General features: G+C 37.8%; 1 protein-coding gene across 1 annotated transcript in view; it reads left to right on the top strand.

Annotated features, from left to right (window-relative positions):
* Positions 1-12,425, top strand: part of LOC132559852 (proto-oncogene tyrosine-protein kinase ROS-like) — a gene marked incomplete at its 3' end in the record, with an annotated part of 83,480 nt that extends 71,055 nt beyond the window's left edge. Inside the window, exon 8 of the mRNA XM_060224481.1 lies at positions 12,297-12,425. Coding sequence (XP_060080464.1) covers positions 12,297-12,425 — 129 coding nt within the window. The remainder of the gene's footprint in view (positions 1-12,296) is intronic.
* Positions 12,426-13,644: the final 1,219 nt, after the last annotated feature.

The following is a 13,644-nucleotide window of genomic DNA, read 5'->3' as shown; positions in this document are numbered from 1 at the left end:
CAAATAAAGTAACCATCACAATATTGTTTCCTACAAATAAAGTAACCATCACAATATTGTTTCCCACAAATAAAGTAACCATCACAATATTGTTTCTCACAAATAAAGTAACTATCACAATATTGTTTCCCACAAATAAAGTAACCATCACAATATTGTTTCCTACAAATAAAGTAACCATCACAATATTGTTTCCCACAAATAAAGTAACCATCACAATATTGTTTCTCACAAATAAAGTAACTATCACAATATTGTTTCCCACAAATAAAGTAACCATCACAATATTGTTTCTCACAAATAAAGTAACCATCACAATATTGTTTCCTACAAATAAAGTAACCATCACAATATTGTTTCCCACAAATAAAGTAACCATCACAATATTGTTTCTCACAAATAAAGTAACTATCACAATATTGTTTCCCACAAATAAAGTAACCATCACAATATTGTTTCTCACAAATAAAGTAACTATCACAATATTGTTTCTCACAAATAAAGTCAAAATCATAATTCTACTATCTCTCACAAATAAAGTAGCCATCACAGTATTGTTTCTCACAAATAAAGTCAACATCAGGAAAAATGACAGGTGTGGTGTAGGTGTCCTGGAAAAGTGACAGATGTAGTTGGACATACAGTCTATCTTAGAATAGCTGTTAAGAAGGTCATATATGTTAAGTGCAGTTGTTTGTTATTCAGATTGCCAAACAGCAAAACAAGATGCTTTGTGTAAACAAATACCAACACACTGTATTGAATAAACATCATTTCCATGGCGACAAAAATCTGGTGTGAGGTTGAAACTCAAACTTTCTGAAACATCTGATGATGATTAAAGAAATGTTAAACCTTGACAAGTGGTGATCAGAACTCCCCCTACTGTTCCTAGAGTGTACTGGCCTGGGGGGTCCACCCCTCTACATTGTACATGACCCAGAGCACATCAGGGGCCATCATGTCAGATCCTATCAGAGGGAGCTACACAGCTCTCTTTTTCACTTACCAGTACATGACCTTCATGTCTAAGTCATTTAATGTAGCCAAGCATCGGTGCCATCAATTCGCCATTCACTGGAGAAACAGGACTGACTGTTGTATAGAAAATTCTGTATTGATCTGTGTAACAATATTACACAATAAACATCCAGAAATCTACTGAATTGGAAGGATGTTTGATTGTAAAATTGATTCTCAAATTTTAAAAAAAATTTAAGAAATCAGGTAGACATATTATTTTCACCTATGTATTGCAGCTCATGAGAAAAGAAAACAATTCCAAATGATGGGCAATTTCTGAATAAATTTGAAGAGGTGCCACAGGTGATCTGGTTACCAGGATTGTTTGGTTGGCTTCGTAATGATGGTATTTTTAGTAAAGTCATGAATTCTTCTAACAAACCCTGATCAAATCTGACAAGAAAAAAATTATGGATGTTTTTGTAAACTTTTTAAAGCACTGACTCAACGTTGTCTTCGTGTTGCATTAATTCTAATGAGAAAATTGATGTTGTCGGCACAGCTTGTTTACTCACCTATACACTGTCTATTGCTTCTCATTACCAGAGGAAAACTAGTGCAGCTAAAATTATCTCAATATCTTGTTCATTTTCACCTAAATTCACTAAAATGTTGCCATTATTCCTTCTCCAATATCAAGAAACATATGATGCAGTTGTGTTCTTCCAATAATACCTTGTCTTGGTTCTTTCATTTTTCCAGTTAAAAATACCATTTTGAATCTAAGTATTAATTGGAATCACCTGCATATCTAGAATGTATTTTAAACACTACAATTACGTTACTGTGACCTTAAAATATAGCTAAAAATATCAAAAAAGTACAGAAATATCGGAAAGAGTAATCCAAGGGTGATATTCATCATTGTTTCAGATGAGATATGTCTTATGATCTAGTTTGTGAATCAGAGACAATTTAGAATCTCACTTGTGGAAATTAAACTCTAATCTACCATTGAGATCAGTGGTAACCCTCACAGATGATAGAGAAATTTTTTACCCTCAGGCTGGGATGGTAGAGAAATCTTACCCTCCAGCTAGGGATTAAAGAGAAATCTTACCCTCTGGCTGGGGTGGTAGAGAAATCTTACCCTCCAGCTAGGGATTAAAGAGAAATCTTACCCTCAGGCTGGGGTGGTAGAGAAATCTTACCCTCCAGCTAGGGATTAAAGAGAAATCTTACCCTCAGGCTGGGGTGGTAGAGAAATCTTACCCTCCAGCTAGGGATTAAAGAGAAATCTTACCCTCAGGCTGGGATGGTAGAGAAATCTTACCCTCCAGCTAGGGATTAAAGAGAAATCTTACCCTCAGGCTGGGGTGGTAGAGAAATCTTACCCTCCAGCTAGGGATTAAAGAGAAATCTTACCCTCAGGCTGGGGTGGTAGAGAAATCTTACCCTCTGACTAGGGATTAAAGAGAAATCTTACCCTCAGGCTGGGGTGGTAGAGAAATCTTACCCTCCAGCTAGAGATTAAAGAGAAATCTTACCCTCAGGCTGGGGTGGTAGAGAAATCTTACCCTCCAGCTAGGGATTAAAGAGAAATCTTACCCTCCAGCTAGGGATTAAAGAGAAATCTTACCCTCCAGCTAGGGATTAAAGAGAAATCTTACCCTCTGGCTGGGGTGGTAGAGAAATCTTACCCTCCAGCTAGGGATTAAAGAGAAATCTTACCCTCAGGCTGGGGTGGTAGAGAAATCTTACCCTCCAGCTAGGGATTAAAGAGAAATCTTACCCTCAGGCTGGGGTGGTAGAGAAATCTTACCCTCCAGCTAGGGATTAAAGAGAAATCTTACCCTCAGGCTGGGGTGGTAGAGAAATCTTACCCTCCAGCTAGGGATTAAAGAGAAATCTTACCCTCTGGCTGGGGTGGTAGAGAAATCTTACCCTCCAGCTAGGGATTAAAGAGAAATCTTACCCTCAGGCTGGGGTGGTAGAGAAATCTTACCCTCCAGCTAGGGATTAAAGAGAAATCTTACCCTCAGGCTGGGGTGGTAGAGAAATCTTACCCTCCAGCTAGGGATTAAAGAGAAATCTTACCCTCAGGCTGGGGTGGTAGAGAAATCTTACCCTCCAGCTAGGGATTAAAGAGAAATCTTACCCTCAGGCTGGGGTGGTAGAGAAATCTTACCCTCCAGCTAGGGATTAAAGAGAAATCTTACCCTCTGGCTGGGGTGGTAGAGAAATCTTACCCTCTGACTAGGGATTAAAGAGAAATCTTACCCTCAGGCTGGGGTGGTAGAGAAATCTTACCCTCAGGCTGGGGTGGTAGAGAAATCTTACCCTCAGGCTGGGGTGGTAGAGAAATCTTACCCTCTGGCTGGGGTGGTAGAGAAATCTTACCCTCAGGCTGGGGTGGTAGAGAAATCTTACCCTCAGGCTGGGGTGGTAGAGAAATCTTACCCTCAGGCTGGCTAGGAGATGATAGAGTCCTACAAGACAGTTTTGTTATTGATTTGGAAAGTCAAAATTCCATGTTGAAGATCAGTTAATATCTTGTTGTTGTAATAGAAATTAGACTAATGGCCAATGGCCTTTCCAGTTAGGGTGAAATATTTTGTATTGATTAATTAATGACTTATTTTTTGACATTTAATGGAAAGGTTATCTTTCTGACAAGAAATTTTCACACGTGCTACCCTCGTAATGTCAGTAATGACCTTTTTTATGTGATAATAGAAGGTTGATTTGGTCCCCTTGCAATCTGCAAGTAATAGTGAGTTTTTAAGGGAATTCTGATGGATAATGAGCAAGTATTGCTGTGTAATGGTATCCTATATCATTGTGTTGTGGGCAAGTATTAGAGGGATGTTTTTAACCCCCTTCCTTCATCGTGTACCTGTAGATGATGTTGACTGGTATCACCTACCCTTCAATCCATTTAGCCAGCAGTAGATAGATATCCTGTTCAGTTCTGAACCACCATTCCCCTCCCTTCATCGACTGATCACATTCTCTCCTTGTCCTTCAAAGTAATAAATAAGAAAGAAAAGCGAAACATCATGGCAGTCATTTATGCTTGGGATGCCTGCTGTCTAGTTGATGTAGCAGAAGATGGCTTCTGTAAGATCAGGCTACTATATTGGTACAACTATTTACATTAGGGAGTGGCATATTTCCTATGTAACAAACCATGTGTGATCACTTTTAAAGGACATTCAGAGGTAATTATGTATGGTGTACCCTCAGTCTGTCCTGGTACATTTAAGTGCATTCTCTAGGGTATGTTCAGAACATTTCAGCAACTAATCCTCTCAAAGCTTGTCTGTTCCTATATTGCCTGGAGATATCCAGTCTGGGTATCTATTACCCTTCTATCGCAGTGTCCCAATTTTTCAGTAAATACAACAGAATGACTTTGAGAATGATAGGGGTTTGACAGAAAATAGCTGGGATTTCAGTTTTTTTATCTGGTTTGACCTTTCAGGGAAAGTTGTTGTATATATATATCTATTTTTTTTTCACTGCATTGATTTATTTTCTCTTCCAAGGTTCAATAAGATTTCAAAAACAGCCTTACATAGGAAAATGTTTGGTTATAAAAATAAAGCACCGTAACGTTTTGTGATCCAAAGGATATAAGGATAAACAAAACCTGTCCTCTGCTTGATGAAAAAATATATCATAATCATTTGTCAAAATTTTCAAACGAGGAACTACTCAATACAATAGTACCCGGTATTCTCATCCATAACACTCTCTTCTTTAGGATAGCGGTCAGGGCAAAATTATAACTGTGAACAAATAACAGGACATAGTACATTTGATATAGTTGTACTAAAATCTTCACACAGGACTTTGATCAAACTGCCTATTCAGATGGTCAACTACTGTGAAATTCAGTTTTACTGGTAAAAGGTTGGAAAAGGATGAAGGGGTAGGACATTACTACTGCCATACGCTGTTATAATAAACCAGTGATGGCAGGATTAAGGTTTCATGTCCCAAAGTTTGAGGTGGAAAAGTGTCAGCATCAGCTGCACAAAAATAGGTTACCAAGCAGCAGGAACATGTGTCAACTAGCACACATATTGTAGAGAGTTACCAGGTCAGCTGCTTCTGGTGGGGACATCAACGGCTGGAAAATGTTTTATTATACCATGGCAACTTGTTGTATTGGTGCAAAATGGAAATATTCTATTCATATATTTAAGATAAATTGATATGAAGTGTTTCATTAACTATTTGAGAGTCTGTTTATAGGTACAAATTGAATTTGACTCACCACTGGTGTGATTGTATTTCAGCTTTCAAACAAAACCACATAGCCTGAGACTGAGTTACATTAGCTACTAATGAGAACAAGATGGCTGGCATTACATGGAAAATTTCTTGTGGTGGTTTGTTTATATCAAACACCTATACTTTTGGGGGAAAACATCCGAAGATTAAGACATAAAAGGTTTTGTAACATATGACATTTAACATAGCTTACTGGTATAAGGCATTGCCAACTTAAACTAACATCCATTAATTTTTTTATAGGAAAGTGAAAAGTCAAACAGCAATGTTTTTCATGCACTGCTTTCAATTAGTTTACCTCAATTCCTATCTCCTTATCTGGCAGCCAAATGCTGGTCTTTTCCTGACTTCATCTCACTTCTTATGTCGTAAAACATCACAACAATGGCTAAAAACTTGATGTCCTATCACTGAAAATGTCATGTCTTCACAGAGGTCATGTTGCTGTAGAGGTCATATCAATATAGAGATTGTGTATTCACAGAGGTTATAACATTACAGAGGTAATATCTATACGAGTGTTGTTATATCACTACAGAGGTCATTTCTTCAAAGAGTTCATATCTGCATAAAGGTCAGATCTACATATATATCATATCATCACAGATGTCCTGTCACCTTAGAGGTCATTTGGTGTACTCCAAAAGTCTACACAGAGGTCATATCACTTTAGAGGTATAATTGAATATATTACTGAAATTATATCTACAGTTGCCATATCACTACATACATGTAGGTCATACTGCACACTACAGAGGTATTTCTACACAAAGGTCATGTCACTGTAGAGGTCATACGACATACTACAAAGGACATATCTTCTCAGAGGTCATATTGCTACAGAGGTTATATTTATCTTCACAGAGAGCACAGCACGATATAGGTTATATTTCATACTCCAGAGGTCATATCTATATCTACACAAAGGTCATATTTATATAGAGGTCATATTACTTCAAATGTCAAATCTTCACCATGTCATATCACTACAAAGGTTATGTCATTTCATAGGTCATACCTACACAAAGGTCATATCACATCAGAAATCACATCTACTTGAGGTCATATCACTGCAGCCCAAATTTCAATACTGATGTGTGCTATGTTCACATAGACCACAGTACTGATGTGTGTTATGTACACACAAACCAGTCTCAGCACTGATTTGTGCTATGTACACACAGACCAATCTCAGCACTGACATGTGCTATGTACACACAGACCAGTCCCAGCACTGATGTGTGCTATGTACACACAGACAAGTCTCAGCACTGATGTGTGTTATGTACACACAGACCAGTCTCAGCACTGATTTGTGCTATGTACACACAGACAAGTCTCAGCACTGATGTGTGCTATGTACACACAAACCAGTCTCAGTACTGATGTGTGCTATGTACACACAGACAAGTCTCAGCACTGATGTGTGTTATTTACACACAGACCACAGTACTGATGTGTGCTATGTACACACAGACAAGTCTCAGTTCTGATGTGTGTTATGTACACACAGACCAGTCTCAGCACTGAAGTGTGCTGTGTACACAAAGACCAGTCCCAGCACTATTGTGTGCTATGTACAAGGTCCAGTACTGATTTGTGCTGCGTACACACAGACCAGTCTCAGCATTGATGTGTGCTATGTACACACAGACAAGTCTCAGCACTGATGTGTGTTATTTACACACAGACCACAGTACTGATGTGTGCTATGTACACACAGACAAGTCTCAGTACTGATGTGTGTTATGTACACACAGACCAGTCTCAGCACTGAAGTGTGCTGTGTACACAAAGACCAGTCCCAGCACTATTGTGTGCTATGTACAAGGTCCAGTACTGATTTGTGCTGTGTACACACAGACCAGTCTCAGCATTGATGTGTGCTATGTACACACAGACAAGTCTCAGCACTGATGGGTGCTGTGTACACACAGACCAATCTCAGCACTAATGTGTGCTGTGTACACACAGGCCACTCCCTGGACTGCCCTCTGCAGCAATTATAGAATTGTTGTGTCCGGATTTGTGCCTCATAAAATCAGATCTAGAATTCATCATTTAATTCCTAGTTTCCTTTACATATGACTAAACATGAGTGAGTTGAAGGCTATTCTAGGATAATAATCACATGTAAATGTCACAGATAGTAGATCCTCTAGAAATCACTGCTTCAGGGTGACATGGTTGTCAGACCTGTACAGTTTCTGGTCCCCTTCAAGGAATCCTATTGATCATTCCTGCTGCTGAAATCTGGCTCATGTCCAAGGAAATGCATGCAGTCTTGGTCAAATTATCCTCATGAAGTTGTCATAAAACCAGGGAATGATAATTAATAAGACAAAGAGGATAGACAGATTTGTCACCTGTGTGTCACTCCACAGTGAAGTATGTTGACCTCCTACCCATGTCAGTGGCCTCTAGAAACACTTGTGTCACTTTGAATTTAGCATAAAAACATAAATAAAATGGGCAGCTATAGATAATTTGACAACAATTTTCCTTCAAATGAACTTGAATTGGGTTAGCTATGGTCCGCCTCCAATAACATCAACCTATAAGTATTATAGTAGATATACAAAAAAAATCCTGTTTATTTCTCAACAGTACAAAATATTCTGAAAAGTTGTTGTGTATAGCATAACAGTATAAATACGCAGAAAGGTTGTTGTGTATGTCAATGTTAACAATAGAACACATGTTCTTGGCACCTGTACATCTTCACCAGATACATCAGCTATATGTAGAGTTAATCCACTTGACAGTGATGTGACTGACCCACCACCTGCATTGTTATATATGAAAATAATTCAAAGTCCACTTTCACAGTATAAGTACAAATAAGTCATGACCTTTTAAAGACTTCAACTTTCTTGGCAAAAGTTCTTCAGTTGATGGCTTTATAACTATTTATGTTGGTTGAGAAATGGCTTGCCATATATTCAGCACATTTGTTTCCCAGTGGTGCAAAGTAAGTATGGACTGCAGGTTTCATCAGGAGGTATAATTTGTAAAGGAATTGCCTGCATCATGGGGAAGAACAACGTTTATGAGGTAATTCTTGGACCAATTTGTGAGATGGAACACATGCGGGTCTGTGAGGTAGTGTTAAACCCAGCATATAGTGGTACAGATGAAATTCATTTGTCTTCACCACCCTGCTGCTGAGACTGGGGAGCTACCTTTGACCCTTAACCTCTGATCCTGGCAGAAAAGATATGTACAGCTGTGACAAGGGAACTACCTCTGACCTTTGACCTCCAACCCTAGCAGAAAACATATGTACAGCTGTCAACATCGTCATCACGAATCTTTTTAACACCAGATGCTTAGGTTTTTTAGGAGGTAAAACTTAGACATTTTGGTGTAATTTCAGATTCATGTAGCCAAATTAGGGTGATTTTTGGCAAATTTTATCCATTATTGTAGTGTTTAGCAAGTTAAGGGATGAGAATGTGAGACATATTTGTCTCATGAAGTGATAGCAAAATTACTGAAATTACACAGTGGCTTTCAAAGATTGAATAGGTCTTCAGAAAAAATGTTCTTTTCTTTATTAAAAAATGTTGCCTTCCAAAATCCATGGTATGCCATGGTATTTCATAATACTGCGAGTACATTGAAATCACATTCATGTATGCATTAATGTGTTCTTCATACAAGACCTGTAGTCTGTCTGGTGATACAGGTTTTTTAAATGAGGAGGTTTTATTTTTCAAGAGGTCTCATGTTACACATACTATCAGAAAGCTAAATTGATCCTGATATGCTTCTGAAAGAAGGATGGTCTGCCAGATAAGATCTGTGGAGGTAGAGTTAGCACATGTGTGGACTACTGCCACAGTCAGGGCCAAGGGCTTGTTTCTCTTTTCATTGTAAGCTATTCAAAATATAGTAAATTTCAAATTATTTTTTTAAGTGGTGTCCCCCTGGTGGTAAGAAAAATAATCATAAGGAGATAACTCTCTGTGGGAGGGCATCATCAGTCTTTGGATAAGTAGCTAGATAGACAGGGTTGTAGTCTTTTTACATGTATAAATGGACACAAAGTCTTTGGATGAATAGACATGTCCTATAATTGATCCCATATTGTCTGTATATGGTTGATACCATATTGTCTGTACATGGTTGATACCATATTGTCTGTACATGGTTGATACCATATTGTCTGTACATGGTTGATACCATATTGTCTGTACATGGTTGATACCATATTGTCTGTGCATGGTTGATACCATATTGTCTGTGCATGGTTGATACCATATTGTCTGTACATGGTTGATACCATATTGTCTGTACATGGTTGATACCATATTGTCTGTACATGGTTGATACCATATTGTCTGTGCATGGTTGATACCATATTGTCTGTGCATGGTTGATGCCATATAATTTGATATTTGCTATTTTCATCCTTGAATGTTAATAATACCAATAAGGACCTAAGATATTGCTTTCATTTCAGCCTATAATCTGTTTGCATTGTAAGTCTTGGATTTAAACAGTAATGAAAGTGTAAAGGGAGATAACCTATACATGCAACCAAAATGAATGCTTTCAAAATTTCTGTGGCACACTAATCCATTTTATAGGGTACTGCTGGAACATTAATGTTTTATGTTTAATGCTGTGATATTGATATTTAATGGTTTTAATGGGAACATGCTGGATAAAGTATTATACCTTATAAAATAGGACACAGATCTAGAAGGTGTGAGACAATGGCTGCTGAATAGATTCACGTAGGGCTTAGAAGTTTGTATTATACACTAGGACACAGATAGGATATTGGTACATAGGACTGTGTGTGATACACTAGGACACAGATAGGACATTGGTACATAGGACTGCTGTGTGTGATACACTAGGACACAGATAGGTTATTGGTACATAGGACTGTGTGTGATACACTAGGACACAGATAGGACATTGGTACATAGGACTGCTGTGTGTGATACACTAGGACACAGATAGGACATTGGTACATAGGACTGTGTGTGATACACTAGGGCACAGATAGGACATTGGTACATAGGACTGTGTGTGATACACTAGGACACAGATAGGACATTGGTACATAAAGGTTTATGTACTACACAAGGACATAAATGGATATACGGGACATGATCACCAAGTCATGCCTTTAGTAGTAGTAATCACTAAATGACCATGTCAATGGGTAAACTGAAGATTTGAGTCTCTTTTCAAGGTTTCCATGGTGAGTTTGCAAGTGTGGTTACCTAGAAAAGGCTTGATTTTGGTTTTAGTTTTATAGAAGATGAGTATCAGCTGATTGGATAAAGGTCATTTTCTTTGAATAATTATTAGATAAAGCTTTATGGTCAGACTAGGTAGCATTGACAGGAGGAGGTGCTCAGGCCTAAATCTTTTGACCAAGGAAATAGTTTAAAATCTTTTTTCAGGATGGCGCCTTTAGAAGCGTAAATAAGGGATCATCACAAAATAGTCAGATTTATCTGTATTGCTACTGAAACAGGAGGGGAGGTGTCAATGGCCGAGAAATAGCAGGTGAAACAGTGCCTGGCCAGTGTAGTGGGGGATGTACCAGGCTTAAACCTCTGTGTTACATCTGGAACAGGACTAGGATGGAAAAGAGGATTTAATGGGATTACTTTGTCTACTAACATTGATGAATTTAGTATAAAACAGTACATCTCTAGTAAAACAGATTAAGGATAGTAAAGGAGTAGGGGGCATATTTAATCCATACTTTTAAAATAGATGTCAATGGTCACTTTGATAAGCAATGACCCTATGCCTGTGCACTGTTGGACAGCCATTAAAACTAAGTTGGGGCTATGTTTTTCTAACACTAATATCAAAAGTTGTAACACTGGCAGACTTTGGCTCCTGTTAATATAATTGGTAAAATTTTCGTTTGAGAGGTTTTAGAGATTTGTTTGACTGCAAATGTAATTGTGTTTTTGGTATAACCTTACTTTGGGTGCCAAGCTAACATCATACAGCATGTAGACCTATAGAATAAGGTGCTCAACACATTAACCTCCAGCAGTGTAAGAAAGTGAGATGCACTAGGCGGTATGGAGTAGGAATGGAGGGGCTGGGGCTCCGATTACTGTGTTCCCACGCTGTACACCGCCTGGCTCTACTGTGGAAGGGGGCACTGGAGGGGACCCTGTCACCCAGACTTTGACTGTCAAAGGGAATGAGCTGGAACATGTGTGGTTAACTGTTGGAGTTAGGTGGCAGGCTTTTTAGCTAGATCACACAGTGATATTATCACAACTGCAAGAAAGCAACAGTCAGAAACAGAAATTTATCAAAATATCATAATTATACAGGTATTCAGGGAAAATTAGCCATGATCTTTTATATGTTACTATACAAGGATATGACTGAGAGCAGGTTAAATATTATTATTTTGAAGTGGATTTTAGGAAGTAACATTGTTTCTAGATGTGGTTGGGAGACCAGCAGAATCAAGCTTAAAATTGTAGAGAGTATCAGAAATGATAGCTTTTACCTAAATGGTTTTGATCAGCATATCTCAAAACCAGAATTTATCTAGAATGATGTTTTCAGATAACTCATGTTAAAAAAAAGTTCAATATTTAATGAAAAAGGTTTTATAACACAAATACATGCATGTATGCATTAGATGATTTTCATCCAGAATATCGCTATGTAAACCTTACAGAGTACCTAGACAAACAGATGAATAATGACATCACATATATGTATCACACACAAACCTTTCCTCACGTCACACCACATCTCTATAACACAAAGGCATAAGACAATTTGTACAATACTGGTGTCTGGTAAGACAACTCATTTCAAACTGAATTACTTATAATCTATAGACATTTCAATGAGGCAGAAGCCATTGCCTGTTCTTAAAGACCTCTTTTTCATCATTTAGGATCACATTGGTTTTTATTGTCGTTTTAAATGATTTCCCAGAACGTCATTAACAGTTGATTTTATGATGATCATAAAACAGTCTATAAAAATAACACATTTGATTAATTCTTTTCTATTTGTGGTTGCAGTGACAGAGGACAGGATGCCTTATCTGATACTTGGAGAAGACAACGTAGTTCTCAAACAAAACATGGAGGAATGGCTCTACTCCGAACCCCGCCAGCTTCATGCAGAGGCAGAGAACTCGTTCCTCTCGGGTATGTCTTCAACATCTCAGCGTAGAGATATAATCCCCACAAACATATCATGGATAGTGACTACTTAACCTTACAGGTTGATCTGGGATTATGACTACTCCCTTACAGATTGATCCTGGATAATGACTACTCCCTTACAGGTTGATCTAAGATAATGACTGCTCCCTTACAGATTGATCTTGGACAATGACAACTCCTTGCAGATTGATCTGGGATAATGACTAATTCCTTGCAGATTGATCTGGGATAATGACTGCTCCCTTGCAGATTGATCTGGGATAATGACTAATTCCTTGCAGATTGATCTGGGATAATGACTGCTCCCTTGCAGATTGATCTGGGATAATGACTAATTCCTTGCAGATTGATCTGGGATAATGACTGCTCCCTTGCATATTGATCTGGGATAATGACTAATTCCTTGCAGATTGATCTGGGATAATGACTGCTCCCATGAAGATTGATCTGGGATAATGACTACTCCCTTGCAGATCCATTTAGGATCAGTGACTACACATCCTTGTAGACTTATCCGGAATAATTAAAACTTCTGTAGGACAGGCTTTAGGACAATAACAACTTCCCTTTCAAATACACCTTCAAATGTGATAATGACCACTCCCATATAAATGTATTTGGGATAAGGACTGCTAATGCTCAAGGTATATTTGGGTTTTGAATAATGATTCCACATGTATCTATCCCCTTTATATGGATGTGGGATAATCTGCTTTCACCAACTGACCCAGAGAAATCATTTTTCTCACAAAAACTGATACTCTCTTACAGCCTGATCTTGGTTCAACATCATTAATTTACAAATAGTCCTATTTACAACAGCATATCATCACAAATGAGTTAGAAGTTTTGAAATAATTCACTGATTTATTTCCCAACAAAAAGACATCAATAACTATCAAATTGTTGAATCTTGAAATTCTTTCTCTCGTCAAATTTCTATTTGAATATTAGACATACCTCTACAATTGAACTTAAAAAAGAAAAAGGTGATAGAGAGAGAGAGAAGAAAATGAGTAAATAAAAAAAAAACAAATGTTACAGCAAGTTTGAATTATACTTGTCCTTAACAATGCAATTACAATAAAGAAATCATTTCAAAAAGTGTCAAGATCCGTTATCAACAAAATATGTTTGACATTATCTTTACAAATACATGAGTTGTGATAGCAGGGGGAAGTGTAGAAAGATGGCCGCAACA

This window comes from Ylistrum balloti, unplaced genomic scaffold (assembly GCF_031769215.1).
Source record: "Ylistrum balloti isolate Yb309-2 unplaced genomic scaffold, AGI_CSIRO_Ybal_v1 Utg370980, whole genome shotgun sequence".
NCBI lineage: Eukaryota > Metazoa > Mollusca > Bivalvia > Pectinida > Pectinidae > Ylistrum > Ylistrum balloti.
The sequence above is the reverse complement of the archived record's forward strand: the minus strand, read 5'-3'. Positions and strand labels throughout refer to the sequence as shown.